Source organism: Piliocolobus tephrosceles, chromosome 18 (assembly GCF_002776525.5).
Source record: "Piliocolobus tephrosceles isolate RC106 chromosome 18, ASM277652v3, whole genome shotgun sequence".
Lineage (NCBI taxonomy): Eukaryota > Metazoa > Chordata > Mammalia > Primates > Cercopithecidae > Piliocolobus > Piliocolobus tephrosceles.
This window is the reverse complement of record NC_045451.1, coordinates 61,149,865-61,176,064: the sequence shown is the minus strand read 5'-3', so window position 1 is coordinate 61,176,064 and position 26,200 is coordinate 61,149,865. Positions and strand designations below refer to the sequence as shown.

The 26,200-nt window shown below is 38.4% G+C and overlaps 2 protein-coding genes across 9 annotated transcripts in view; one reads left to right on the top strand and one right to left on the bottom strand.

Moving 5' to 3' along the window:
• Positions 1–18,492, top strand: part of THOC1 (THO complex 1) — a 54,586-nt gene extending 36,094 nt beyond the window's left edge. For 2 of the 5 annotated variants that reach the window (XM_023228541.1, XM_023228545.2), the window contains 10 exons: positions 5,005–5,105; positions 6,823–6,889; positions 7,087–7,137; positions 7,230–7,300; positions 7,982–8,098; positions 8,690–8,755; positions 14,025–14,108; positions 16,381–16,528; positions 17,505–17,580; positions 18,092–18,492. In XM_023228541.1, the coding sequence (XP_023084309.1) occupies positions 5,005–5,105; positions 6,823–6,889; positions 7,087–7,137; positions 7,230–7,300; positions 7,982–8,098; positions 8,690–8,755; positions 14,025–14,108; positions 16,381–16,528; positions 17,505–17,580; positions 18,092–18,387 (1,077 nt within the window). In that variant the 3' untranslated portion in view covers positions 18,388–18,492. Of the gene's footprint in view, positions 1–5,004; positions 5,106–6,822; positions 6,890–7,086; positions 7,138–7,229; positions 7,301–7,981; positions 8,099–8,689; positions 8,760–14,024; positions 14,109–16,380; positions 16,529–17,504; positions 17,581–18,091 lie in introns of all 5 variants that reach the window. The other 3 variants (XM_023228543.1, XM_023228542.1, XM_023228544.1) reach the window with 3 other exon arrangements.
• The window catches only part of USP14 (ubiquitin specific peptidase 14), a 58,183-nt gene continuing 49,519 nt past the window's right edge, over positions 17,537–26,200 (bottom strand). For 3 of the 4 annotated variants that reach the window (XM_023228546.1, XM_023228549.1, XM_023228548.1), the window contains 3 exons: positions 22,979–23,039; positions 22,219–22,326; positions 18,384–21,781 (listed from right to left, as the gene is read on the bottom strand). In XM_023228546.1, the coding sequence (XP_023084314.1) occupies positions 21,633–21,781; positions 22,219–22,326; positions 22,979–23,039 (318 nt within the window). In that variant the 3' untranslated portion in view covers positions 18,384–21,632. Of the gene's footprint in view, positions 18,116–18,383; positions 21,782–22,218; positions 22,327–22,978; positions 23,040–26,200 lie in introns of those variants that run through there. The other variant, XM_023228547.2, reaches the window with a different exon arrangement.

Here is a 26,200-nt window from a genome sequence, read left to right as displayed (position 1 = left end):
TGTAACAAGTAAAAATGTTAGGATTTTATATGTGATTGGGTAGTGGGTACATGAACATTGTATTATTTAACTGTACCTTTTTGAACATTTAAAATATTTCATAATTTAAAAATTGGATAATTTGATCTCACCTGATGTGTTATGACAATTGGTAAGATTTTAATGAGAATGTTCTGAATATTTTGTTTTCTAGCATACATTTTTAAAGTATTATGTGTTAAATTGATAGAAATGGAAGATTTCATACACTTTAATTTTACTCAGGAATATTATTTATATGTAAAATTGGTTGACAGAAAGGCATGTAAGGATGACTAAAATGAAAAGCATGAGGCTTTTTAGGTTTAGAATATTGGGAAAACTGAGGCCTGAGCTAAGATGTGCCATAACAACTAAGGACAGTAGACTTGTCCAGTGATGTATGCCTGTAGTTCCAGCTATTTAGGAGACCAGGGTGGGAGGATCACTTGGGCCCAGGAGTTCAAGTTCAGCCTGGGCAACATAGCAAGACCCTTCTGTACTAAATACACCCATCCATACATACAGCTAAGGATAATAAAAGCCCTTTGCTCAAGATACACAGACATTTACAAAGAAACATTTGGGCCAGGCATGATGGCCTACACCCATAATCCCAGCACTTTGTAAAGCTGAGGCTGAAGGATTGCTTGAAGCCAGAAGTTCAAAACAGCCTGGGCAACAAAGTGTGACTCTGTCTCTATAAAAAATTTAAAAGAAAAAAATTAGCTGGGCATTGTGGCATACGCCTGTTGTCCTAGCTACTCAGGAGGCTGAGGTGAGAGAATTGCTTGAGCCCCCGAGTTCAAGGCTGCAGTGAGCTGTGATGGTGCCATTGCACTCCAGCCTGAGAAACAGAGTGAGACCCTGTTTCTAAAAGTAATAATAATGAAATGTTTGACCCATGACATAGTGTAAATGGTATAATTTTTTAAATAACCAAAGAAAAATGGAACTAGATAGTATATATTATGAAAGAAAGGGTACAGTTGAGTGCATTAGTTTCACTGTCAGCTCTGTCACTAACTAACTATGTGACCTTGCCTAGGTAGTTCTAACTTTTCTGGACCTAGTTTCCTTAAGTATAATGTGAAGCAGTTAGCTTGAATCTCATTAGACCTTTCCACCCCTGATTCAGTGGTTTGTTGACTCCTATTTTCTTTTTTTTTGAGACAGAGTCTTGCTCTGTCACCCAGGCTGGAGTGCAGTGGCCGGATCTCAGCTCACTGCAAGCTCCGCCTCCCGGGTTCACGCCACACTCCTGCCTCAGCCTCCCGAGTAGCTGGGACTACAGACGCCCGCCACCGAGCCCGGCTAGTTTTTTGTATTTTTTAGCAGAGACGGGGTTTCACCATGTTAGCCAGGATGGTCTCGATCTCCTGACCTCGTGATCCACCCGTCTCGGCCTCCCAAAGTGCTGGGATTACAGGCTTGAGCCACCGCACCCGGCTGACTCCTATTTTCAATCCATTGTTTTATCAAGAAAAATCTTTCAACATAAAAAAATAAAATGAACAGCTAGTAAGCATCACCTAGCCACTTTGGTTCATCTCTTTAAGCCAGGGGTTCACATCTCTACTCCAGATGTATTGAACTCTGTACTTTGGTCCTTCAAATAGACCAGTCTCTTATTTGGGTCCCCCCTTTTCTCCCCCGTCCCCCAACCCCCACTCTCCATCTTTAGGTTTGTTCCTTGTTGAGAGTTTAGATGCTGCTTTCTCCAGGAAGCCTTCCTAGAGTTGCTTGGTCAAATGGGTGGATGTTGGAGCCTCTCATTGAATTAGTCAACACTGGAGAACAGCTTTTGTGGAGACAATTGATGTTTTACTTTGTGAAATCCGATCAAGTGTCAGTTGAACATTCAAGTAGAGATGTATAATAGGTTGTTGAGTATACAAATCTGGAGATTAGGAACAAGATCTAGGTTGAGAGTATAGTTGTAGGAGTTATCAGTTTATAAATGGTAATTCAAACTGTAGAGTATATGAAATGAGCTAGAGGGGAGAGTGTAGATTGAGAAGAGAAGAAAATATTGAATCAAATCCTGAAGAAAACCCATGTTTAAGGGAAAATGAAGGGATAAGAGGAGAAGACTGAAGAGTAACCCGTGAGTTTAGAGAAAAACTAGAAAAGCAGGGCACTCATGGGAAGCCAAGCGTATCAAGTAGGATGAGGACAATAAAGAGTGTTCACAGGATTTAACAACAAATAAGTCATTGGGGTTCTTGACAAAACACTTCTGCCCCGAGACCAAGTTTTGCTCTGTTGCCCAGGCTGGAGTGCAGTGGCATGGTCTCGGCTCACTGCAACCTCCGCCTCTCAGGTTTAAGCTATTCTCCTGCCTCAGCCTCCGGAGTAGCTGGAATTACAGGGTGTGTACCACCACGCCCAACTTTTTTTTTTTTTTTTTTTTTTTTTAACATAGAGACGGGTTTCACCATGTTGGCCAGGCTGGTCTTGAACTTCTGACCTCGTGATCCGCCCGCCTCAGCCTCCCAAAGTGCTGGGGTTACAGGCATGAGCCCCCACGCCCAACCGACAAAAACACTTTCAATGGATTAGTGAATGAGGCGGTCAGATGATAGCAGGTTGAGGGGCTGATTGGCAACAGTGCCTGTAGTCAGTTATTTTAAGAAGCTTTGCTATTAAAGGGTGAGGTGAGAATGTGGGAGATCTTTGAGGGAGGTTATGTAATGCTTATGGAAAGGAGCTTGGAAAGAAGCAGGGCAGTTAGTTGATGGAAGTCAGTTATTAGGGATATTGGGATTCCAGATGGAAGGTAATCCAGATGGAATACTTTTAGTCATGAAGGAGTTGTGACAGAAGGAAAGGAGGTAAACAAAGGTGTGGGTGCAGCTGACTTGTCATTTTGGGGCCAAGAAAAGAAATGCTTTCCAATTTAATGAATTTTTCTCCTCATTGAAGGCAAAAGTAGTTATCTACTGAAAGTCAAGAGGGGTGGTAAAGTAGTATTTTTGCTAAGTGGAGAGGGTTTGAAATCATTACTGTGAAGAATAGGAGAGAGAATGACCTTGAAGAATAAAGAGAGATTGCTGACTAAAAACAGATGTTTAAGGTGGAGACCACATACAGTGGTGCATAGCTGTGTAATTTGGTATACTCACTCAGGTGCCTCACTTTGAGCTGAGATTGGAAGCCTGAGAGTTGGTATAGAGAAGGTGACAGTTGGTTTATTCAAGGTTGCTGTTTGCTCACTAGATGTGACGGAAAAAATATGGGACAAGTGTGTTGAGGAAGTTGGCAAGAAAATGGCCAAAGAGATTAACCATGAAGTCTAGACGAGGAGTTGGCAGATTCTAGCCTACAGGCCAAATCTGGCCTACCACCCGTGTTGGTTGTTTTTGGTGGTTTTGGGTTTTTTTTTTTTCTCTCTCTTACATTTTAGATGTTTAAATACCTACATAATATCCATACTATGCCTCTTAGCCCACATAACCTATTAATAAAAATATTTACTATTTCACACTTCAGGAAAAAGTTTGCTGACCCCTTATCTAGACTAAAATAGGATTGGACTAACAGGTAGAGAATAGACGGGTCAAGGGCCTTAAAGTCTCAGTAAGATCCAAATATGAGGTATATTGGAAGCACCTGAGTGAGAGACCTGGGAAGGATAGAGGTGGTGAGATAGGATTGTGAGTTAAAGACTTCAGATCTGGGGAAGCTGTGAGTGACCCCACGTCTAGCTGTGGCCACAGTAGTGGGTAGCTGGAGCAGAGGTGGGCCTGTCCGTGGAGTTGATGGCAAGGAACTAACAGCCTGAGTGGAGACATTCAAGTTGCCCAGGGGCTGGAGGAAGGGAAGGCTGATGGCCAGCCATTCACATTTCCAATTTGGGATGGGAGAGTTAATGTAAATAACAATCAAATATGTTCAGTCCTTAAAAGTGAGGGAAACCTGACCGGAAAGCTGATCATTAATTTTTTTTTTTTTTAAGACCTGGAGCCACGGTGCGGAAGGGGTTGCTAGTGAATAAGGAGGCTTGTGTGTGTTAGGTGGCCTTAGTAAATGGTACCAAACCATGTAAAGCACAGCCACCAGAACTTGGGACATTGAACCAAAACCAATCTCTGACGCTTCCAGCTGCCTTACTGGTGATTCATTTAGGAGAACGTGGCTTTCCTTTGTTACTGTAGTTTTTGAAAGCAGTACTAGCATGAGTTTGTGGTTACAGACTTCACCTTTCCTTCAGTGCTCCATGCACATAATCAGAATGACTTTCCTTTGTCACCCGCAAGTTATTCTTACAGATGGATGGCAGGGTCATTGAAGAACTTCCTCATAAATCACCTTCAAGTCCTTTGTAATCCAGATTCTGTGATAATACAAGTATGATGCAGTTTTCACTAAAAGCTAAAAAAACAAAGCCCATCTAATCAGAGATGATTTTCACCTCTAATTTCTTAAGTAATACCTCTGTTGCAGGCACTTACAGGGCTGCAAAAATGAGTGGTACCCGTTGATATTGTGCTGTTATCCATATCTTCTTTAGCCAGTATTTCTTCATGTGTGGGAAAGTAGTAACCTCAGTTTTACTTTTTACTTTTTTTTTTTTTTTAAATTTAGTCTTGCTATGTTGCTTAGGCTGATCTCGAACTCCTGGGTTCACGTGATCCTCCTTCTCAGCTTCCTGAGTAGCTGGGACTATAGGCTTGTGCCACCATGCCCAGTTTACTTTTTTATATTTCTGCCTTATGTTATCCTCATGTCAGGACCACAGATAGAGCATTGTTATCCACCAACATGAATGTGTCATGGCATAAAACAGTCAAGACGTCTAAGTGAAACCTTGACTGGACTGCCTGCGGGCTTGTGCGGTAATGCCTCACATGCAGTGAACTCTCAACAAATGTCTTTTAAATTGAATTGGAATCTTCCATTTCTATAGTAGCACATTTTGTACCTTTAGGCAAAACTTGATTTTAATGTGTTGTTTTCGTATGTGTTTGCTTGTTTCTTGAGTAGCTGATGGATTTACAACTGAGTGACAGTAACTTTCGTCGACACATCCTGTTGCAGTATCTCATTTTATTCCAATATCTCAAGGGGCAGGTCAAATTCAAAAGGTAAGATAATATGGGTAGTAAATAATTTGTAAACAGTAGCCAAGAAAAAAAAGGACTTGCTTATGATTTTTCTTTTGTATTGTATCCATTTCATGTTAAGGTTGTATCCCTAAAACACATGTATTGCAGCTGATATATTGAAGGCTTTTAGATATTAGGATTAAGGAAAAGATGTTAAATATATCTGTCAGTGTGAGTTTTTCCTGCCCCAACTCCAGGGCTTACCAGGAGTTGTCGTCTTTATTGGCAGGTGGAGGTCTCTGCTCCAAACTTTCATCATTCCCTTCTCACCTCCCTCAGACGTCCTCCAAAGCAGATTTGTAGACTAAGCCAGTAATACATATCTCACAAGGTGTGGAGCTGTGTAGGACATTCAAGCTAAAAGATGCAAAGAAAATATTTAAGCAAAAAGGAGTTCATTTCTTTGGGGTTTCACAAAACCTTATTAGGCTCTCTACTGTCTATCTAAATCCCTCCATCCATTTCCTCCTGTCCTGTCCATAACTGAAGGTGGAGCCCACCGCTACTTAACGGTATTTGTGTTAAGGACACTGAGCAATGCAGTATTGGTTGTATAATGACTTTACTACCTGCTGGGTTTGAATCCCAGGCTCGTCATATGCTGGCTGCAGTGCAGCTCTTTCAGACTTGTCATTTTAAGGTAGTAGCACGTGGTAAACACTAAAAAAATGTAATTTCTTATCCTTCTATCTATTTTCTTTTTTTTTTTTTTGAGATGGAGTCTTGCTCTGCCGCCCAGGCTGGAGTGCAGTGGCCAGATCTCAGCTCACTGCAAGCTCCGCCTCCCGGGTTTCCGCCATTCTCCTGCCTCAGCCTCCGGAGTAGCTGGGACTACAGGCGCCCGCCACCTCGCCCGGCTAGTTTTTTTGTATTTTTAGTAGAGACGGGGTTTCACCGTGTTAGCCAGGATGGTCTCAATCTCCTGACCTCGTGATCCACCTGTCTCGGCCTCCCAAAGTGCTGGGATTACAGGCTTGAGCCACCGCGCCCGGCCTCCTTCTATCTATTTTCAAGGTTTGGTATAGCATTGTAGGAAGATCAGGGACTTGGGAGTGAGACGTAGGTTTGAATTAAAGCTTTATGGCCTTGGGCAAATCATTGAGCCACTGTAGTCTGTGTTTAATATGTACATGTACTTGTTCCAAGAATTCAGTAAATAATGTATGTAAAGTGTTCAGATCCTAGCCATCAATATTTATTGGATGTCTTTAAATCACCTAGTGCATTATGAGAGTTCAGTTAGTGGCGGCTATTAACAATTTGGGTTTGCCTGTTGCCTTTTCTAGAGTTTGGGTGTTTTTATTCGTTGTATTTTGAATGAACCTTAAAGGAATGCAGCATGCCATACTGAATGTGCATCACGTATACAAATATCTTAATATCAAATCAGAGGTTTTCGTTTCACACTCAGCTTATTTTAGGAAACATTTATTGCTCTGTTCATAGTGAATCCGATTGATTAACTGAATGTTTTATTCCCTGCATATGTTTTTATGTCTTTAGTACCAACCCTCTTAAGGAAGAAGTGCAAGAATTTTCTCTTATAATCCTCTCATTTGTGACTATTCTTATCTTGGTAATTTTTGACACTATCCACACTATAGTTACATGTTAAACATGCCTTGTGTTTTTTAAAGCTTAAAATTGGATATGCATTGCTGTAACTCAAGCATGCTTTCATTGCTTTGTTCCCTAGTTCAAACTATGTTTTAACTGATGAACAATCACTTTGGATTGAAGATACTACAAAATCAGTTTATCAAGTAAGTTCAACACGCAACAAACCCATGATTGAAAAAATGGAAATTTAGGATTTTCTTTGTTTCAGCCCCAAATAGGAAAATAAGGATAAAGTTAAGCTCAGGTACAAGACCACAAACACTCCTTGGTTCTCTGCCTACAAACCACTCCTATGATGCAGAAAGTTGTTGAAAGCTTAGTATATTCTTTCTAATCACAGCTACTATCTGAAAACCCCCCCGATGGAGAAAGATTTTCAAAGATGGTAGAGGTATGTGTTTTTTATGTTTATATCCTCTTCTTAGCACAAAATAGAATTTCAGAGGATTCCATTAACCAAAATGTAATCTCTGTTTTTCCCAGCATATATTAAACACTGAAGAAAACTGGAACTCATGGAAAAATGAAGGTTGCCCAAGTTTTGTGAAAGAAAGGTAAATACATACTCATCACAAGAACGATGAGAAAAGCTTTTGAAAATATGCTCTGATACAACTATAGCATGTAAAGATACATGTATATATTTCATATAAAAAATGTAAGGTGAACTCTGTAAGAGTACAACCACTTTGATTTACCCCTGTATTTTTTTTACCTCATAAATTTATTGTCATTAAATTCCTGGAACAAACATCTATATTATTAAGAATACTGTATATCTACTCCATGTAATTTGCCCTATAATGTGGCATTTTTGTCTAATATCTGATAATTGTTCTATCATATGAAGTTTTCGTCTTTTTTTTTTTTTTTTTTTTGAGGTGGAATCTCACTCTGTCACTCAGGCTGGAATCCAGTGGCGCAATCTCGGCTTACTGCAGCCTCCGCCTCTTGGGTTCAAGCGATTCTCATGTGTCAGCCTCCCGAGTTGCTGGGATTACAGGCATCTACCACCATGTCTGGCTAATTTTTGTATTTTTGTAGCGACAGGGTTTCACCATGTTGGCCAGGCTGGTCTCGAACTCCTCCTCAGTCCGTCAAAGTGCTGAGATTACAGGCATGAACCACCATGCCCAGCCAGTTTTCATCTTTTTTAAGAGGAAAACAATAACTAAATTTTATTTTACATTAAACATTCTTCTATTTCTGCTATCCATTTGTAATTCAAAAAATAGTGTATGTTTTTTTCACCACAGAACATCAGATACCAAACCTACGAGAATAATTCGGAAGAGAACAGCACCCGAGGACTTCCTAGGGAAAGGACCCAGCAAAAAAATTCTGATGGGAAAGTAGGTGAACTTGTCTTCATGTGGAATGTTCTTATTTTTATATTTTGAAGATGTTACTATAAGAACTCTCCATCCAAAATATAATATGAATTTGTTTGGTGCACACATAGATAGCCAAAGCAAACCGCACTCTCTACTGCCCATTGTGTAGGTTCATGCACCAGATAAAACCTTCATTTTGTCTCCAGTTTCCAAAATCTGTGTCTCTCGGCTGTGCCGTTTTTTCCGTTTCAGACAGTAGGATTGTTTAGATTGATGAAGCTCGCTTCTAATTGTTGCAAGGTACCATAATCCTTGAGTTCTCTTACCTTCCAGTTAATTAATCACTGCTTTAGATTGTGCTTGAATATTTTTAGAAAAAACTAAAGATTATGTAATCATCATTAGTCATAATTATAATTAATGATTATATGTTCATATAGAGAATAATTTTAGGTATTTTAAATACCAAAAATTATTGAGAAAAGTAAAACTCATACTGTCAACATCCCCAAATCCACTGTGTACATTGTATTGTTTTTCTATTCAGTTTCAAGTCACATAAGGATAGTGTCCATAAAAAACGTATTTATTTCTGTGTCTGTTTTGTAGTGAGGAGTTAACAAGGCTTTGGAATCTTTGTCCTGATAACATGGAAGCCTGTAAATCAGAGACAAGGCAAGTTGAACATTTTTCAAATGAAGTGTTGCTTTTATCAAGTGTTGAGTAGAATGGAGCCTTTTCTCAGCTGTGATCAGAGCTCAAACGAAATTTAAAAGTTTATTGTGGTTGACTTTTGGCACAGCAGAGTATAACTTCCCACCATAAAACTCCTCGAAGTGCTGATAAAATAATTTTAGAAATCACAAAAAAATAAAGATTCACAAAAGGAATCAAAACTACAAACAGAAGAGTAAGCCTATGAACAGAATATGGTTCTAGGGCAGCAGTACTAATGATTCCCAGCTTTGAGAACCAGGGAACTTGGGTTTTGTTTTTTGTTTTTTGTTTTTTTTGAGACGGAGTCTCACTCTGTCGCCCAGGCTGGAGTGCAGTGGCGTGATCTCAGCTCACTTCAAGCTCCACCTCCTGGGTTCACGCCATTCTCCTGCCTCAGCCTCCCGAGTAGCTGGGACTACAGGCTCCTGCCACCACGCCCAGCTAATTTTTTGTATTTTTAGTAGAGATGGGGTTTCACCGTGTTATCCAGAATGGTCTCGATCTCCTGACCTTGTGATCTGCCTGCCTCAGCCTCCCAGAGTGCTTGGATTACAGGCGTGAGCCACCGCGCCCAGCCGAACTTGGGTATTAATAGTCACAAAAGGACAGAAAGGCCTTAGGCCTGCATGAATTTGTGAGCGAGTTTCCCTGAACAAAGCGGAAATTGTTGAAGCACTACACATCTGTAAAAGAAGGGCAGGGTGGGGATATGCCCCCTGGCACAGGAAACAAGCTTATCGGTTTTTACCAACACGTAGGTTACAGGAAAAAGTATTCCCTGAGAAATTGTCCCGTAAGTCTGCTCTCTTGCAGTCTTACAGTTTAAATTTTTCCTACCAGCAATGTAAAGGAACCCTCAAGCTAAGACAGTGAACTAGAAAGTCCCATGCTGGCAATAAAAATCTTTCTGAAGGTCACCCCTTCAACCCAAAACAAGATTCCCACACATAAAAATCTAAAGATTACATTCATAAGGTTGTTAAAAAAAATAAAACCCAAAGATAAGTTCACCATCCAAACTTACAAAACTTTCAGGGAAATAGTCCACCATGAGCAAGATTGGCAAACAGAACAAGCAACAGAAGTTGGCCACTTTAGATAATAAAACTATAAAATAAAGGCTGTAAAATAAGTATATTTCTGAAAATTAAGACAAAATAAGGAATTGAAAACACAGGAATATGACACTATCAAAAAGGACTAGGCAGATTGAAGAACAAGTAATACTTCTAGAAACGAGAAAATATAGTCACTGAACTTGCAAAATGGCCAGGTTTAATAGCAGTCTAGACATAGGTAAAGTAAGAATTAATGGGTTAATTAATGATTGAGAAATCACCCAGAAAGCAATACAGAAGGGGCAGAGTTAGAAACGATGACTTAATGATAGTTGAGGAGGTCCGGCAAACATCTAATGGCAGAAAGAAAGAACAGCGAATGGGAAATCGGCAATAACTGAGTTAATTATTAAGAATAGGCATTAATTCATAGGTTCAAGAAGTATAATACTTAAGGAGGATAAACCAAACAAGTCCATATCTCTGTACATGATAATAAAGTCACCAGAGAGAAAACACAACCTACAGAGGGGCACAGGTAAACTAACAGTTGGCTTCAAGAATAACCAAAGAAATCAGAAGACAGTGGGATGCGTGTTTGAAAATGTCTTTCGCATTCTCTCTTATTTCTTCTGCCATTAGACGTTTGCCGGACCTCCTCAACTATCATTAACTCATTGTTTCCAACTCTTGCTCCTTCTGTATTGCTTTCTGGGTGATTTCTTAATCATTAATCCATTAATTCTTGCTTTTCCTATGTCTAGTCTGCTATTAAACCTGCCCATTTTGTAAATTCAATGAGTATATTTTCTCATTTCTATAAGTATTACTTGCTTTTTCAACATTTCAACTCAGAAATTCTGTAACAAGTTAAACAGTTGTGGTTAATTGAGTAATTGACTAAAACTGTGAGAAATTATCAACAGTCCCTAGTGCAAAAGCTGTCTTAAGGAAACTGAACCCAGAAAGAAGTAAACTGCAGAAAGGATTACTGTGTAGACACTTTGGTAAACATGAAGAAATCTGAATACATCTTATCAAGAATTCATTGTATAAAATAGTAATTATTATTTAGGGTTATTTTAAAAGGTAAACTTGCTAAAAGTGACATGTAAGACAAGAAGGGGTAGTCAGAATTACAGAATGTTATGGTTAAGTCAAACACGCTTGTAAAGTATGTGAAAGAAATGGAATATGTAATTTTTAAATAAATTGAGGGGTAAAAAAGGTAAATACAGAAAATTTAAGCAAGTAAATAGAAAGGAGAGGAGAAAAAAAGCTCAGAAAACACAACAGAAAGTACAAAACAGTATGGTTAAATTCAAATATAAATGGAAATGGACTTTCTGGCTCAAAGACAGAAATTGGTGTTACATTTTAAAGATCCATCGGCCAGGCGCGGTGGCTCACACCTGTAATCCCAGCACTTTGGGAGGCCTAGGCAGGGAGATCACGAGGTCAGGAGATCGAGACCATCCTGGCTAACATGGTGAAACCCCGTCTCTACTAAAAATACAAAAAATTAGCTGGGCATGGTGGTGGGCGCCTGTAGTCCCAGCTACTTGGGAGGCTGAGGCAGAAGAATGGTGTGAACCCAGAAGGCAGAGCTTGCAGTGAGCTGAGATTGCGCCACTGCACTGCAACCTGGGCAACAGAGTGAGACTCCATCTCAAAAAAAAAAAAAAGATCCATCTAATCCATCTATATGTTTATAAGAAGTATACCTTAAAAATAAAGATATGGGGCCGGGCGCGGTGGCTCAAGCCTGTAATCCCAGCACTTTGGGAGGCCGAGACGGGCGGATCACAAGGTCAGGAGATCGAGACCATCCTGATCTACACGGTGAAACCCCGTCTCTACTAAAAAATACAAAAAATTAGCCGGGCGCGGTGGCAGGCGCCTGTAGTCCCAGCTACTCGGGAGGCTGAGGCAGGAGAATGGCGTAAACCCGGGAGGCGGAGCTTGCAGTGAGCCGAGATCGCGCCACTGCACTCCAGCCTGGGCGACAGAGCTAGACTCTGTCTCAAAAATAAAAAATAAAAAAAAATAAAGATATGGAAGGGTTGAAACTGAAAGAACTTTTAAAAGATGTAAATTTTAAAAGGCATAGTTATATTGAGATCAGGCAGAAAAGACTTAAAAGCAGAGAGCTTTATTAAAAATAAAGGCAATCATTGCATAAAGATAAAAGGAAAAAATAGAAATACACACATTTTAAACTTTATTTTCTAAGAATGTGTTCTCAAAAATTTGACAAAATTAGAATGAGAAGTTGACCCAGGTCAGTTTTCACCATCCACCACCCAGAAAACCTACCATCTAGTAGGATTTTGACAGACCTTTCTCAGAATTTAATAAATTTTGGTGGAAAAAACTTAGTGTAATACATTTAGAATTTAACAAAATAATTAACAGGCTTGGTCTTACAGAAACCACAATTTTGTAAATTATATATGAATAACAAAAGCAAAAATACTTAAAACTCCTTTAAACACACTTCTAAATAATCCTTGAATCAAAGAATAAATCATAATGGAAATTAGAAAATGTAGAGGTAAATGACAGTGAAAACACTACAAATTCAGACTTTGAGATCTAACTCAGTAGAACACAGAAGAGAAATGTATAGCCTTAAGTGTTTACACTTTCAAAAAGAATGGAATCTAAAAACCAAGCTAAGTAAGAGTCTAACACTGAGAGTCATTCAGAAGAAAAGTAAACTTACAAAAGTAGAAAGTAAAAGATTAGAAATCAGCAAAAATAGCCAACAAACAATGGAGAAGATCAACAAAATCAAAAGATTTTTTTAAGACCAAGAAAAATAGATAAAATTCTAGCACAATTGATAAATAAAATTAGATACCTACCAAATCAATCCAGTAGATCAATCCAGTAGAAAAACAGACAAAGGAAGAGCCAGATTGAGAAGTAGAAACCTTAATAAACCTCTGAGAAGATGCTGAACTTCACTAGTAACTGGAAGTACAGTTAAAAACTACAGCGGGCAGTTTCACAGCTAAGAGATTCAGTAATTTAAAAATACCCAGATTCTGTAAGAATTATGGATAAAAATAATTTGCCAGTGCTGCTGGTGGGAGTCGGATGGCACAACCACTCTATCTGAACGTTACAGATGTCTGTGCCCTGCTAGTAGGTGTGTTGATCAGAATAGTGTTTTTAAAAACTAAGTTTGAGAATCATTGGTGGTTTGTAAAGTCAGTTTAGTAATTTAAACTAGCATTTTTAAAATAAAATAGGAAATGTACTTTTGTGACACAGTAGCTTTACTTATATCTATGGCACATATACTTGCATATATGTGTGTACTGGGTTGCAGTGTAAAATGAATTTCTTACTGTGGGTTGCAGTGGAAGTTTGAAGTCCCTGTGCCTAAAGAAATCTGTTCATCCACAAGGAGACAGGTGCAAGAATGTCCGCTTAACATTGTCAGAGCAAAGAGTGGGAAGACAGATATCTCTGGATAGGACACGGATAACTTGTGGCATGTTCATAAAGTGGCATCCAGTATCTATAGCATTAGGAAACGAATGGATATTGGGATAGTTTTTTTTTAGAGAGCCCATTTTCCTAGTTTTATTCTAGAAGATGTCTTCTGATCCTGAGATCTCATTTCTTTGCTTGACCCTGTATAAAAATTTTATTTCTAAAAACAAATTCAAGAAAGATGCATTTTAAAAATCAACAATGCTACCATGGTAACAATTTAAAGAAGAGCTAAAGGTTAAACCCTTGAAATCATATTATGGTCTGATTATTAGCTTTGGTTTAATTCTGGTTTAAAGAAAAAATAATTCATGGATGGGGACGTTATGTAAAAGTTTCTTATTTGCTGGTAAAATTCAAATGCTATAAAATCCCCTGGCTGCCCTCTTTGAATAGCAACATATTCATATATTATGGTGTGTAATTAAAGTATCCAATATATGTAGTAAGTAGTACATAATATTGTTTAGTATTAGACTATCCCCTCTTTATTGTCTTTTCTGAATTTAGTTTTGAGGGTTTTAGTTCCTTAAAAGTCTGGAGTTCCCAAGTAATCAAAACTGTAACTAAAAGTATGGGGCCATTAGAATCTTGTCTTGCCACCACTTTCTGAGTATTTATTACTAAGAGTATGTGATCCTCACGAGTTACTTTACACTGCTCAGGGAGTACATGCCCACTTTGGAGGAGTTCTTTGAAGAAGCCATTGAACAGGCAGACCCGGAAAATATGGTTGAAAATGAATATAAGTAAGTAATGTTTCTCATCAGCTCATTTTAATTTTAATATAAGTAAGTAATGTTTCTCATCAGCTCATTTTAATTTTATTCGATTTGTTTTTTCCTTAGGAATTGTGTGTATACTAGAAAGCTTATTAAGAGAGGCAGTGGATAGAGTAGTGCTTTTTCCCTTAGGTGAGTTCCTGTTAGGACACATCCTGATTTCAAGGAGTATTCCTGTGAACTAAGTGTGACTTGGAATCACCCTTGTTTCAAAATACAAGAAAAAAAAAAAAAACTCCCCCGACCCCAATTTCTCTCCAACTATTAGTTCTTTTCTCTCTACCCTTCAAAGCACAGTATCTCACAGCAGCTCTTAACCTATCCTGCTCCCCTTAGATAATGTTTTCTTCTCTTGGCGTCCATGAGAGTCCAAATCCATGGTTCTTCTGTTTGCCCTTTGCCCTCGCTGCCCACTCCACCTCACATTCCATTTCAGCCTCCTCATCCTCTGCCTAACTCAAATTTTGGAGTAACATCAGGACTCAGTCTTAGCCTCTTTATCTAGAACCTTCTGGGTGACACCACAGTCTCATGGCTTTAAATAGGAATTGAAGAGTAGTGGTTTAAAGGCAAGAGGCCTCTTGTCAGAATGCATAGGTTCCGATCCCCTCTACCACTTACTTACTACACGACGAAGGCTAATTTACTAATTGAACCGCCATCCTCCCTTTCCTCATCTGTTACATAGTAACAGTACCCATTTCACAGGGTTATTCTGAGGATTAAATAAGACAGTTCACTGTCAACCATACAGGGCATGTAGTTAGCACTCAATATTCGTTACTAGTGTGACCCTGTGACCAGAGTTGTTAATTACTGTGACCTCTTAACTATTTTCTCTAGCAGTGGTCAGTGCTCCATGTATCAGCCAGTGATCTTTAAAATAATTGTCCAAGTCTAATCTGCTTAAAATCTTCCAGTGAGTGCCTGTTCCAAAGTCCTTCCCAGGGTCTAAAAACCCTCCTTGGTCTGGCTTATACTCTCCTGTGTAGCCATGCCTTCCCTCGCTTTAACCACAGCAGGCCTGTTGCTCTTCACTTCAAACGTCTTTCCCTTTCCCGACAGGACCTTCGCACTTCACTGTCTCACTTGCTTGAACCACTTTTCCCCCAAGGTTCCCATGGCTTTAAGTCCCCCTGGAAGCTCTTCCTCTCCCTGGTCTCCTCTTTTGCATTCTCGTGGTTTTTATTTCATGGCACTCACCACCTTCTCATTTCTCGTTTTCCTCATCCTTATGAAATTATCTTATACCTTGTGTGTTTATCACTAGCGATGCCTACCAACACATTCTGCATTACTGTGCCTCAGGTACTCTCCACAGCTACTGAGCGCCTGGTTCAAGTGTTTGTCAATTGAAAGAATATTAATTTATCACTGTTACGTAAGACTAGGTGGACTCATTCCTAAAGTGATAGTTCAAATTATTATCTCCAAAGAGGGTTTTGTGGAGAATAAGAAAAATGATATGTATAATTGACAGTGAATTTTGAACATGCCTAAAATAATCAAGTTGTTTAAACAGAGATATGTCAGAGAGGAAGGCTCTTAACTGTTCAGGCAAAGCCTCACAGCAGGTGTTGCCTTGGGAAGAGTCCCCAGTGTCTAGGGGTAGTTTTTGTTAAGTCTTCAGTGGTACCTGCACATCCTAAAGTAACACACGCTCATTTATAGGAGATGACCAAATAAACCAAATTGCTCTTCTTAGGGGAGGGAGAGACTTCCAATCCAAAAGTCTCAAATGGAATAAATTGGTGGTTTGGTTTCTTCTGCAGCATTGCGTATTTCTGGAGCATTATCTTTAGAATTTCTCTGCAGTTTCTGTTTCTCACCTGATTGTATACCGCCTTGATCATTGTTATACTTCATTAGGGAACAGTTCATGGATTCCAAATAGCCAGATGAATGATTCCTGTTGTATACATACTGCATCTAGCTAGTACTGCACACACTTGCTGACTTGTTAAACAAAATGTACAGAAACTTTGAAAACGTGTTTGCTGCATATGAGCCTGCCTCTTCAGACATTGTTGGTTCCTGTTATTAGTTATATGTGCATCTGTTGGTTTGTTATTATCAGTGGACAACATACCGAAAAGTTCTTTAGGAATAAGATTCGAATGAAAAGAATGGTACTTTGAGCTATTTACCTTAAATATAGAATTGCACACGGCAGAACTAAGCAGAAGGGAATACAGAAATACAAAACTATAAATTACAAGCCTGACATCTCTTTTTATAGGGCTGTGAACAATTCAAATTATGGTTGGAGAGCCCTGAGACTATTAGCACGGAGAAGCCCTCACTTCTTCCAGCCAACCAACCAGCAGTTTAAAAGTTTACCAGAATATCTTGAAAACATGGTAATAAAGCTAGCCAAGGAATTACCGGTAAGTACCATAGATCAACTTTTCATGCCCTTTAGTTGACATAATCATTAAAATTGCTATCACTATGTGAGCAAAAAACTGACTTAATCATGTGAAAAACCAGTGATCCACAAGCTCCCATGTTTTAGAATGAGGGAAAAACACACTGGAATATACATTTACAGGAAATACATGAGTTGATAATGAAGTAACTGGTAATTTTCTGTACAGCATGTAATTTAACTAAGGTTCAACAGGGCCGGGGGCGGTGGCTCACGCCTGTAATCCCGGCACTTTGGGAGGCCTAGGCAGGTGGATCATGAGGTCAGGAGATTGAGACCATCCTGGCCAACATGGTGAAACCCCGTCTCTACTAAAATATAAAAAATTAGCCAGGTGTGGTGGCATGTGCCTGTAGTCCCAGCTGCTGAAGAGGCTGAGGCAAGGGAATTGCTTGAACCCAGGAGGCGGAGGTTGCAGTGAGCCAAGATTGTGCCACTGCACTCCAGCCTGGCGACTGAGCAAGACTCCGTCTCAAAAAAAGTATATAAAATTCATGGTACTTCAGGTAAACTGTTATGCACCTATACACAGAGACATGAATTTTTTCCTGTTTGCCAGTGCAGTATATTGTCTTTTATCAAAGGTAAAAGATAAGAATCAGGAACTTTTAAGGACACTTGTTGCTACTGGCTTCCTTGAGGCCGTCTTTACTAAACCCTGGGTATTTGCAAGTCCTGCAATTTTCACTGCCTTCCTGCTTCCCAGATTGGGGGTGGGGAGTCTTTCCAACTCTGGGGTCTTACCAAGTTCATTCCTTCTGCATGTGAAGACAGTCCCACTTCGTATCCTTATCTGATACTGTTTAACGCTCTCAGGGGTGAGGTTCTGGCACCCTGTACTTGGAATCTCACGACCATCCTTACCTAAACAAAGTACTTGTTACCTCACTTCAGAGGCTGCCATTCTTTCAAACATTCTTCTTTCTCATTTTTAGCCTCCTTCTGAAGAAATAAAAACAGGTGAGGATGAAGATGAGGAAGATAATGATGCTTTACTGAAGGAACATGAAAGTAAGAATTTAATTTTCTTGGTTATTTAACAAAATTGAAGAAGATTGGGGTTCTTTGTTGATAGGTACATTATTTAATTTGATCAACTTCTCAACTTCTCCCATTTTATCTCAACTGTTTCTGACTTACAGTGAGGAATTTAAAACATTGCTTAATGATAACTTTAAAAATACATTTTATGCAATAAAATTGGGGAGTAATGATACTTTAAAAGGGAAGGGAAATACATCTGAAGGTGACCCATACCTTTGTTAATTATTGGTTATTGGAAGGGGAGCAGTTCATTTCAGGGAAAGCCTACATAATTATAACAGAGGTAACAGCTTTAGCTTTGATTATTGACCATGCTTATTAAGAGTGGTATTCAACTTATGGAGAATATAAAAAATAATTGTTTGCTTTTAAAATAAAGTCTACTAAAGGTGGTTAATAAAACTCATTGGCCCCATAGCTTTCCATTTCTGTTGTATACTTAGAATTGCACATAATTTATATTCTCTTCGTTTTCTAGGTCCTGATGTTCGGCGAGACAAACCTGTAACAGGAGAACAAATAGAGGTATTTGCCAATAAGCTGGGTGAACAATGGAAGATTCTGGCTCCCTACTTGGAAATGAAAGACTCAGAAATTAGGCAGATTGAGTGTGACAGTGAAGACATGAAGATGAGAGCTAAGCAGCTCCTGGTTGCCTGGCAAGATCAAGAGGGAGTTCATGCAACACCTGAGAATCTGATTAATGCACTGAATAAGTCTGGATTAAGTGACCTTGCAGAAAGTCTAACTAATGACAATGAGACAAATAGTTAGCTTCTTTTTTTTCTTTTTATTAAAACTGTGATAGATTTTGTTACCAAGCAGCATTTGATAAGAGGTCCACTGGTTTTGGTAAACAATAAACATTTTTATAACAATTGTTGTACAGTCGGCTGGTGCTCTAAGAACAATAGAACACATATTGGCTCAAACCAGAGTTTGGGGAGGTTGGGAGGAGGGTGGGTTGAGATAATGACCTAAACGAAGTGACCCTCACAAAATCTATTTTTGTTAAGTAGATGTATTTATAATGAAGTTAAATAGGCACTATTTAGGGATATGTTGTTTCCTATACCAAATTAGTTTCCTGTGTGCTGTTAGTACTTAAAAAATTTAGCTATCCTGGAATCCCAGAATAACACTTTCTGAAACCATATGACTGCTCTGTTCTTATTCGTGCTTTCAAGCAGAGGATCAACAAATGATGGTTGGTTCTGCCTGCCACGAGTCTTGATCGTTAAAATTGTACTGGCACCCAGCTGCGCTCACTCGTAACTGTCTATGGCTCCAGCTACACCGTAACAACAAAGCTGCAACACTTTATAGCCTGCAAAGCCTGAAATAATTTCCTATCTTGTCCATTACAGAAAATGTTTGCCAACTTTGAAAGAGATGAAGTCTGAAACCTCACTTTTCCTTCTAGCCTTACAAAAATTGCCTGACCTCTCAAGACTTAATCACTTCAGGGATTGTTGTGACATTCAAATGAGAGGTATGTGAAAGCACCCTATACACAGCAAAGCACTAAGAGTAGTAGCAGAAGACAGTACCACTGCCTTTTTCTGTTCCCACAGAAAAGCATTTCCCTTTAGGGCTCCAAGATGAGGTCATCATTGTTTTTAATCCTGAAGAAGGGCTACTGAGTGCAGATTATTCTGTAAATGCGCTTACTTGGGCCTAACTTCTAGCTAGTGAAGCAGTGACCTAGCACAGCTCTAATGCTGAGATGGCCTCGGTGTGAGTGGCACAATATATAAGGCACATTCAGGAATCAAGACTTTTTTTTTTTTTTTTTTTTGGCCTATTCTCCCTTCTCAAAGACCTTACAGGCAAGGCTGAATTCTAAAATAGCCTTATTAGTTTAAAACGACACTGGTATAACTCCCATTTCTACTTGAAAGAATTCTTTGGAATAATGCTTTTGTAGATCAAATAAAATGAAATCAAACTTTTTATAGTAAGGAATTACAATTTTTAAAATTCTAATATATTCCATACAAGGCTTATATACTTTGCTCTAAACCTAGCTCACCTGTTCTAGTAGCTACAGCATCTAGTAGCTACAGTCAGAAAATCTAAATTCTAATTGTTAAATTCATGTCCTCAATAAAATTGTTCTGACCGAATGAGATAATGAAAAAAGACTGCAAAGTTACAAGCGTCATACAAATATACATGAATCATTATAATTCTTATGGTCTCCTCCTCCCCATTGTATTCTTAATCCCCTCCACGAAGTAGAAAGTATTGATTGCCAAGTCAAAGTTTAGGTGAGGAAGCTATTTACAAGTAAGTTTCCCTGCAATGCTTCTTTTATCCCCCCTAGTGTTCACAGAGTACATCACATCAGATTTGAAAGTAAAATGGCTGTTATTTTCTATTTTTAATAGTTATCAGTGTTGTGCTCTGCAGAGCATTCAAACAACATACACAAAGATATGAGATGGTATGATAATCCCCAAACTTTATTATAAATAACTCAAAATCAGAGCCAAACTGGCTGGTATTCTATGCTTTATCCTTTCCTTAGCAATCAGTCAAGGGTCCTGGAACAAAGATGAGTAACTACTGTATTAAAATGTTAAGAAGCCCATCGTATTGAAATACCTCATATGCTTGGTATTTTCTACTATCACCTTAAAATCACTAAAATTCTGAAACAGACATTAAGATTTGGGTTTTTTTTTTTTTTTTTTTTTTTTTCAGAGAGTCTCTCTGTCACCCAGGCTGCAGTGCAGTGGTGTGATCTCAGCTCACTGCAACTTCTGCCTTCCGGGTTCAAGCAATTCTCCGACCTCAGCCTCCCAAGTAGCTGGGATTACAGGTGTGCACCACCATTTCTGTATTATTAGTAGAGACAGGGTTTCACCATGTGGCCAGGCTGGTCTCAATCTCAGCCTCGAGTGATCCACCTGCCTTGGCCTCCCAAAGTGCTGGGATTTATAGGCGTGAGCCACCACGTCCAGCCAAGGTTTGGGGAATTAGGAAATACAAACACCAACTGAGCCAAGGAACAAATCTGACTGATAACATCACTGCATTTGGCATCCAAAGAAAATCCATTACTTTTATAACTTTGTATTATTTCTTTGTAAAATACAGGCAGGCAAAGAAGATAACAAATATTTTCAAATGGATGCTTCATAGCACAGTGTTAATAACCATCTTCAGAAACTGTACAGTATTAAACATATCTGAATCTTCAGCCAAGCTCCAACACTTAGAAGACAAAAGACTTGAGGTCAAAAGCTTATTAATCCCTTTTTAAAAATTATTATTAAATGTCCTCATTTTCTAAAAGTAAGCAACCAGAGCTTGTCAACATTTTCTTAAGATTGATTATTACAAAGCCATTCTAAAGTTAAATGTACAATCCACAGTACATCAGAGAGAGACACAATAATAAATGTATAATCAAATGTACTGTTACTGATCACAATTTATTTTAAAGTCATGAAAAGCCTGCAACAGGCTGGACAAATACTTGATTGTGCCCATGTTTCCATGGGATGGACAGCAGCACTGAGTTACACAATGAGAGCAAAACTTCCTTTTCCACCTTCCCGGAAAAATGTTAGATAAGGCAAAGGATGGGTGGCTACAGAATGGCGGTTTGAACCATGCAAGAACAACAAATAATAGGTAGTAGGTGTGCAATAAACATCTGACTGCTGAATCTTGGGTGAAAAAGGCAGCAAGAAAAATGACCACAGGAAGAAATGGTTGAAAGGCATTTCAACTCAGAATTTTTTAAAATAATGCAAGAAATAATAAGCTTTTAAAAAATGTCTTTCGGCCACCCTTATATATAGGGCAGCACAATCCAAAGATAATTTTCTCTTTTCTGTAATTTTTTAGGTTGATGCACAGAGTGGTCTGCTTCTGTCCTCTTTTGTTCCAAACGAGGGGAAACAGATAAAACCACCTATGTGTCTTCCTCTAAAGCTCTGGATTATAGAAATGATCAACAAATAACATTTATTTTCATACCTAAGCATAAATAGCTAAAATGAAGACTACTATTCACTTTCCTCTTCCATTATTTCAACTCTGCGAGGCCCATAGAGTAGAACGTAAGCAATATGCCAGTCTCCACCACCAGAAAGCCGTAAGATATCTTCTGGTGTTACGATGCTGACTTTGTCATCATCAAACTTGATCCATTCATCTAAATAACAAGGAGAAGATGAATTAATGTTATGCAGGATTCTTCTCAGAGTTCCACTGCAAAAAAGGTATAGAGTCATCGGAGGCACAGCAGTGCTCCACTGGCCACACCAACAGTCCTCCAAATGCGGCCCAGTGACCACACAGGCTTAAGGGCACTGCAGGGGTTCCACCAGGTTACAACTACTTCAATGACAGCACTACAGCACTGCTTGCCTTTTCCACCCGCATTCTCTCAAGTGTGCTCTGGAATCTTCCAGAGGCTACATACTTTCAATTTCTAATACAGTAATTATTAAGAGGCAAACCTCATAAACCAAAGCTCTTTGGGGCTTCAAGAATGTGAAGTGGTTCTGAGACCCAAAGTTTGAAAACCACTGCTATAAAATAAACAAACTTAAAATAATACTGAACAGTTGAAAAAAGAATACTCTTTACCTTGTTTCCTTTTCACCCATGATACATAATGACCTGAAGAACTAGACCTTCCCTGGTGTGTTAGTACTGCTTGTAAGTCATAGTATCCACAATTATTGGAGCCAATATCTAAAAAAAGATGTAAATCCATTAATATTAGACAACGAATAGACATGTGCCTTCTCAAGCTAAGTAACAATCAATAATAACTCTAAAGTTCACATTAGGAAAGTATTATATTATCAGAATCCAATAAGATACTACTGTCCAAATCCCAGCACTTTAGGAGGCTGAGGCGGGCAGATCACAAGATCAGGAGATCGATACCATCCTGGCTAACACTTAGGTAAAACTCCGTCTCTACTAAAAATACAAAAAATTAGCCGGGCTTGGTGGCGGGCGCCTGTAGTCCCAGCTACTCGGGAGTCTGAGACAGGAGAATGGCGTGTATCTGGGAGGCGGAGCTTACAGTGAGCCGAGATCACTAGACTGCACTCCAGCCTGGGCAACAGAGCGAGACTCCATCTCAAAAAAAAAACCAAAAAGATACTATTGTCCAATCATAGTTAAGGCTTCATGATTGATGTTTTAAGAAGTAACTTACTCATAGAACTGTATGCCAACAAGAGTAAATTTACTATATGTCATATTAAGGTAAATTGTTCAAGAAACCTGACATTTTGTTTGAAAAGGACATCAGAATAAGTAAATATGGGGTAAGACATAAATTTTACCTTAAAAAGACACACAGACAATAACTCAAAATGAAAATGTTACTTACCATCAGCAAAAGAAAAGGGTTCATACTTAACTTCTTTCTGGGGACTACTCTTTTTGTCACTCTGAGGAGAAAAAAAATGTTTAACTTTAAATCATGATTTTGGAAATAAAATTTGAATTCTCTGTAAGTGTTCAATTTCATAAATATTTACTGTCTACAGTGCAAAGCACAGAGACAAAATAGTCTACCTTTCAAATTACTAAAACGATATAACTACAGTTAAAACTGTAAAGCCAGCAGTCCTACACTTTAACAATATAAAATCTTGTTACAGTACAGTGGCAGACACCCTGAACATGATGACCAATTTTAAACCACTAAAGTGAGAGCATACCAGTGAATACAGCAGTACAGTTCAACAGTGCTCTAGAGCAGAAAAGGAAAACCCAATTTCCCAATGTTACCAAATCCTATCAAACCACAGCGGTGGGGGGGGGGAAAAACTACCTCTGTAACAAGAGAAGTTAAATTCCTGCAGTTTGTATTAAACCACCTGAGCCCTGTCCACTTGCCACGCCAGCACAAATAAACTGAAATATTTTTCAGCAAAGCCTTACCTATATTAAAGAGGCATGATTTAAATTAGACAAGGACTCTTAGTAGGAACTCACTGCTTCAAGTCATTTTAGCATGGAACGTGAGAAAAATTTATCTAGGTATATAGCACAAAGTTCTTTAAAACTATAATGGTAATGAAGACAATGCCAGCAGCTTACAGGTAGCTGTGATGGCAAGAAGTCAAAGGATTCCACAACAAAAAATGGCAACTAGGTTTATCACATCTTTTTTATATAGAGAATGAAAACACCTACAGCAACCATTGAAAAAACTATACAAAGAAGCACATTTAAAAACATTGTAACACAGGATACCAAAACACAGTTCAAGTAACCCACAAGAAGACACACACACACACACACACACACACACACACAAAAACATCAAAAAAGCAGAATTAAACCCTAACACGTCAACAATTGCACTAAATGTAAATAGTCTATACCTAAATCACATTTAAATTTAATATAATTTAGGCCAGGTACAGTGGCTCACGCCGAGGCGGGTGGATCACTTGAGGTCGGAGCTCAAGACCAGCCTGGCCAATACGATGGAACCCTGTGTCGAATAAAAATACAAAAATTAGCCAGGCATGGTGGCAGTCGCCTGTAATCTCAGCTACTCGGGAGGCTGAGGCACGAGAATTGCTTGAACCCAGGAGGCACAGGTTGCAGTGAGCCGAGATCATACCTATGCGCTCCAGCCTGGGCGACTGAGCAAGACTCAGTCTCAAATAAATAAATAAATGTGATAGAATTTAAATCAAGTAAGTGTGCCCTCTCTCCACAATGGCATCAAACTAGAATCAACAGAAACATAACAAGAAAATTACTTAGGCCCTTCTAAATAATCCATGGTCAAAGAGCAAGTCTCAAGAGAAATTTTTAAAAATACAAGGAACAGAATGAAAATGAAAATAATATACATCAAAATTCATAGGATATAGTCAAACCACTGCTGAAAGGGAAATTTGTATCACAAGGCAAGCAGAATAAAGGAAATAAGAGTAGAAATCAATACAATTAAAAACAGAAAATAGAGAAAAATCCATGAAACAAAGCCAATTCTTTGACAAGATCAATAAAATTAATAATCCTCAAGCAAGGGGGACAAACACAAATTACAAATATCAGCAATGAAATGGGATGGATCTCACTGACTAAACACCCTACAGACATCAAAAGGGTAATAAATAAATACTAGAAACAACTCTACATGCAAATTTGATAAGCTTATGAAATGGATCAATTCTGGGAAAACAAATTACAGAAATAAATACAATATGAAATAGATCATTTGAATAGCCCTGTATCTATGAAGGAAATTAAATTTGAAATGTAAAAACTCCTGAAAATGTGCTTGCCTATGTTTAGGCAATAGAAAAAAAATAAATAAAAATAAAATAAACAAATAAAAGCTCCTGAAAGTAAAATCTCTAAGCATAGATTGTTCCACCAATTCTATCAAATGATCACCAATTCTATCAAATGTTTTAAAAAAAATTAACACCAATTCTACATAATCTCTTCAAAACACTAATGGATAAAAACAGCTAACAAATTCAGTAAAGTCAAGGATTTAAGATCCATATACAAAAATTCATTTTATTTCTATATGCTAGCTTTACTAGCCACTCTAGACAATGAAATTAAGAAAGGAATGCCATTTACAAAAGCATCAAAAAGAATAAACTATTTAGGAATAAAATTAACCAAAAAAGTCCAAGGCTTGTACACTGAAAACTAAAAAACATGAAAAAAATTAAAGACCTAAATGAATAGAACGACACATGAAGTTTACGGATTGTAAGACTTAATACTTTTTATTTTTTGAGACAGTCTTACTTGATCACCCAGACTAGAGTGCGGTGGCGCCATTTTGGCTCACTACGACCTCTGTTTCCCATGCTCAAGTGATCCTCCCACCTTAGCCTTCTGAACAGCTGGGACTACAGGCACACGCCACCAAGCCTGGCTAACTTTTGTATTTTTTGTAGAGACAGGGTTCCGCCATGTTGCCAGGCTGGTCTCAAACTCCTGGGCTCAAGCAATCTGCCCACCTTGGCCTCCCAAAGTGCTGAGATTCATCTTAATACTATTAAGATGGTAATACTTTTTAATTGATCCACAGATTCAATGTAATCCCAGTCAATCTTTTTTGAAGAAATGGATAAGCTGATCCTAAAATATACATGGAAATGCAAGGGACTCAGAATAGCTAAAATAACTTTCAAAAAGAAGAACAAAAGTGAAGGTCGATACTTCACAATTTCAAGCCTTTTTAGAAAACTACAGTAATCAAGACAGTCTGGTATGAGCATTAGAACAGACATATAGACCAATGGAATAAAATTAATAGTCTAGAAATACAATCATACATACAGATGGTCAAATTAATCTCTACAAAGGTTCCAAGACCATCTGATAGGCAAAGAACAGTCTTCTTAAAAAATAGTGCTGAGACAACCAGATATTCACATGCGAAAGAATGAATCCGAACCCACACCTCACACTATATAAAAAGTTAACCCTCAATGGATCAAAGACCTAAATGGAAGAACTAAAACCACAGAACTCTGAGAAAAAAACATACATATAAATGTCTGAGGCCTTGGACTAGGCAACGTTTTTTTTTTTTTTTTTTTTTTTTTTTTTTTTTTTTTTT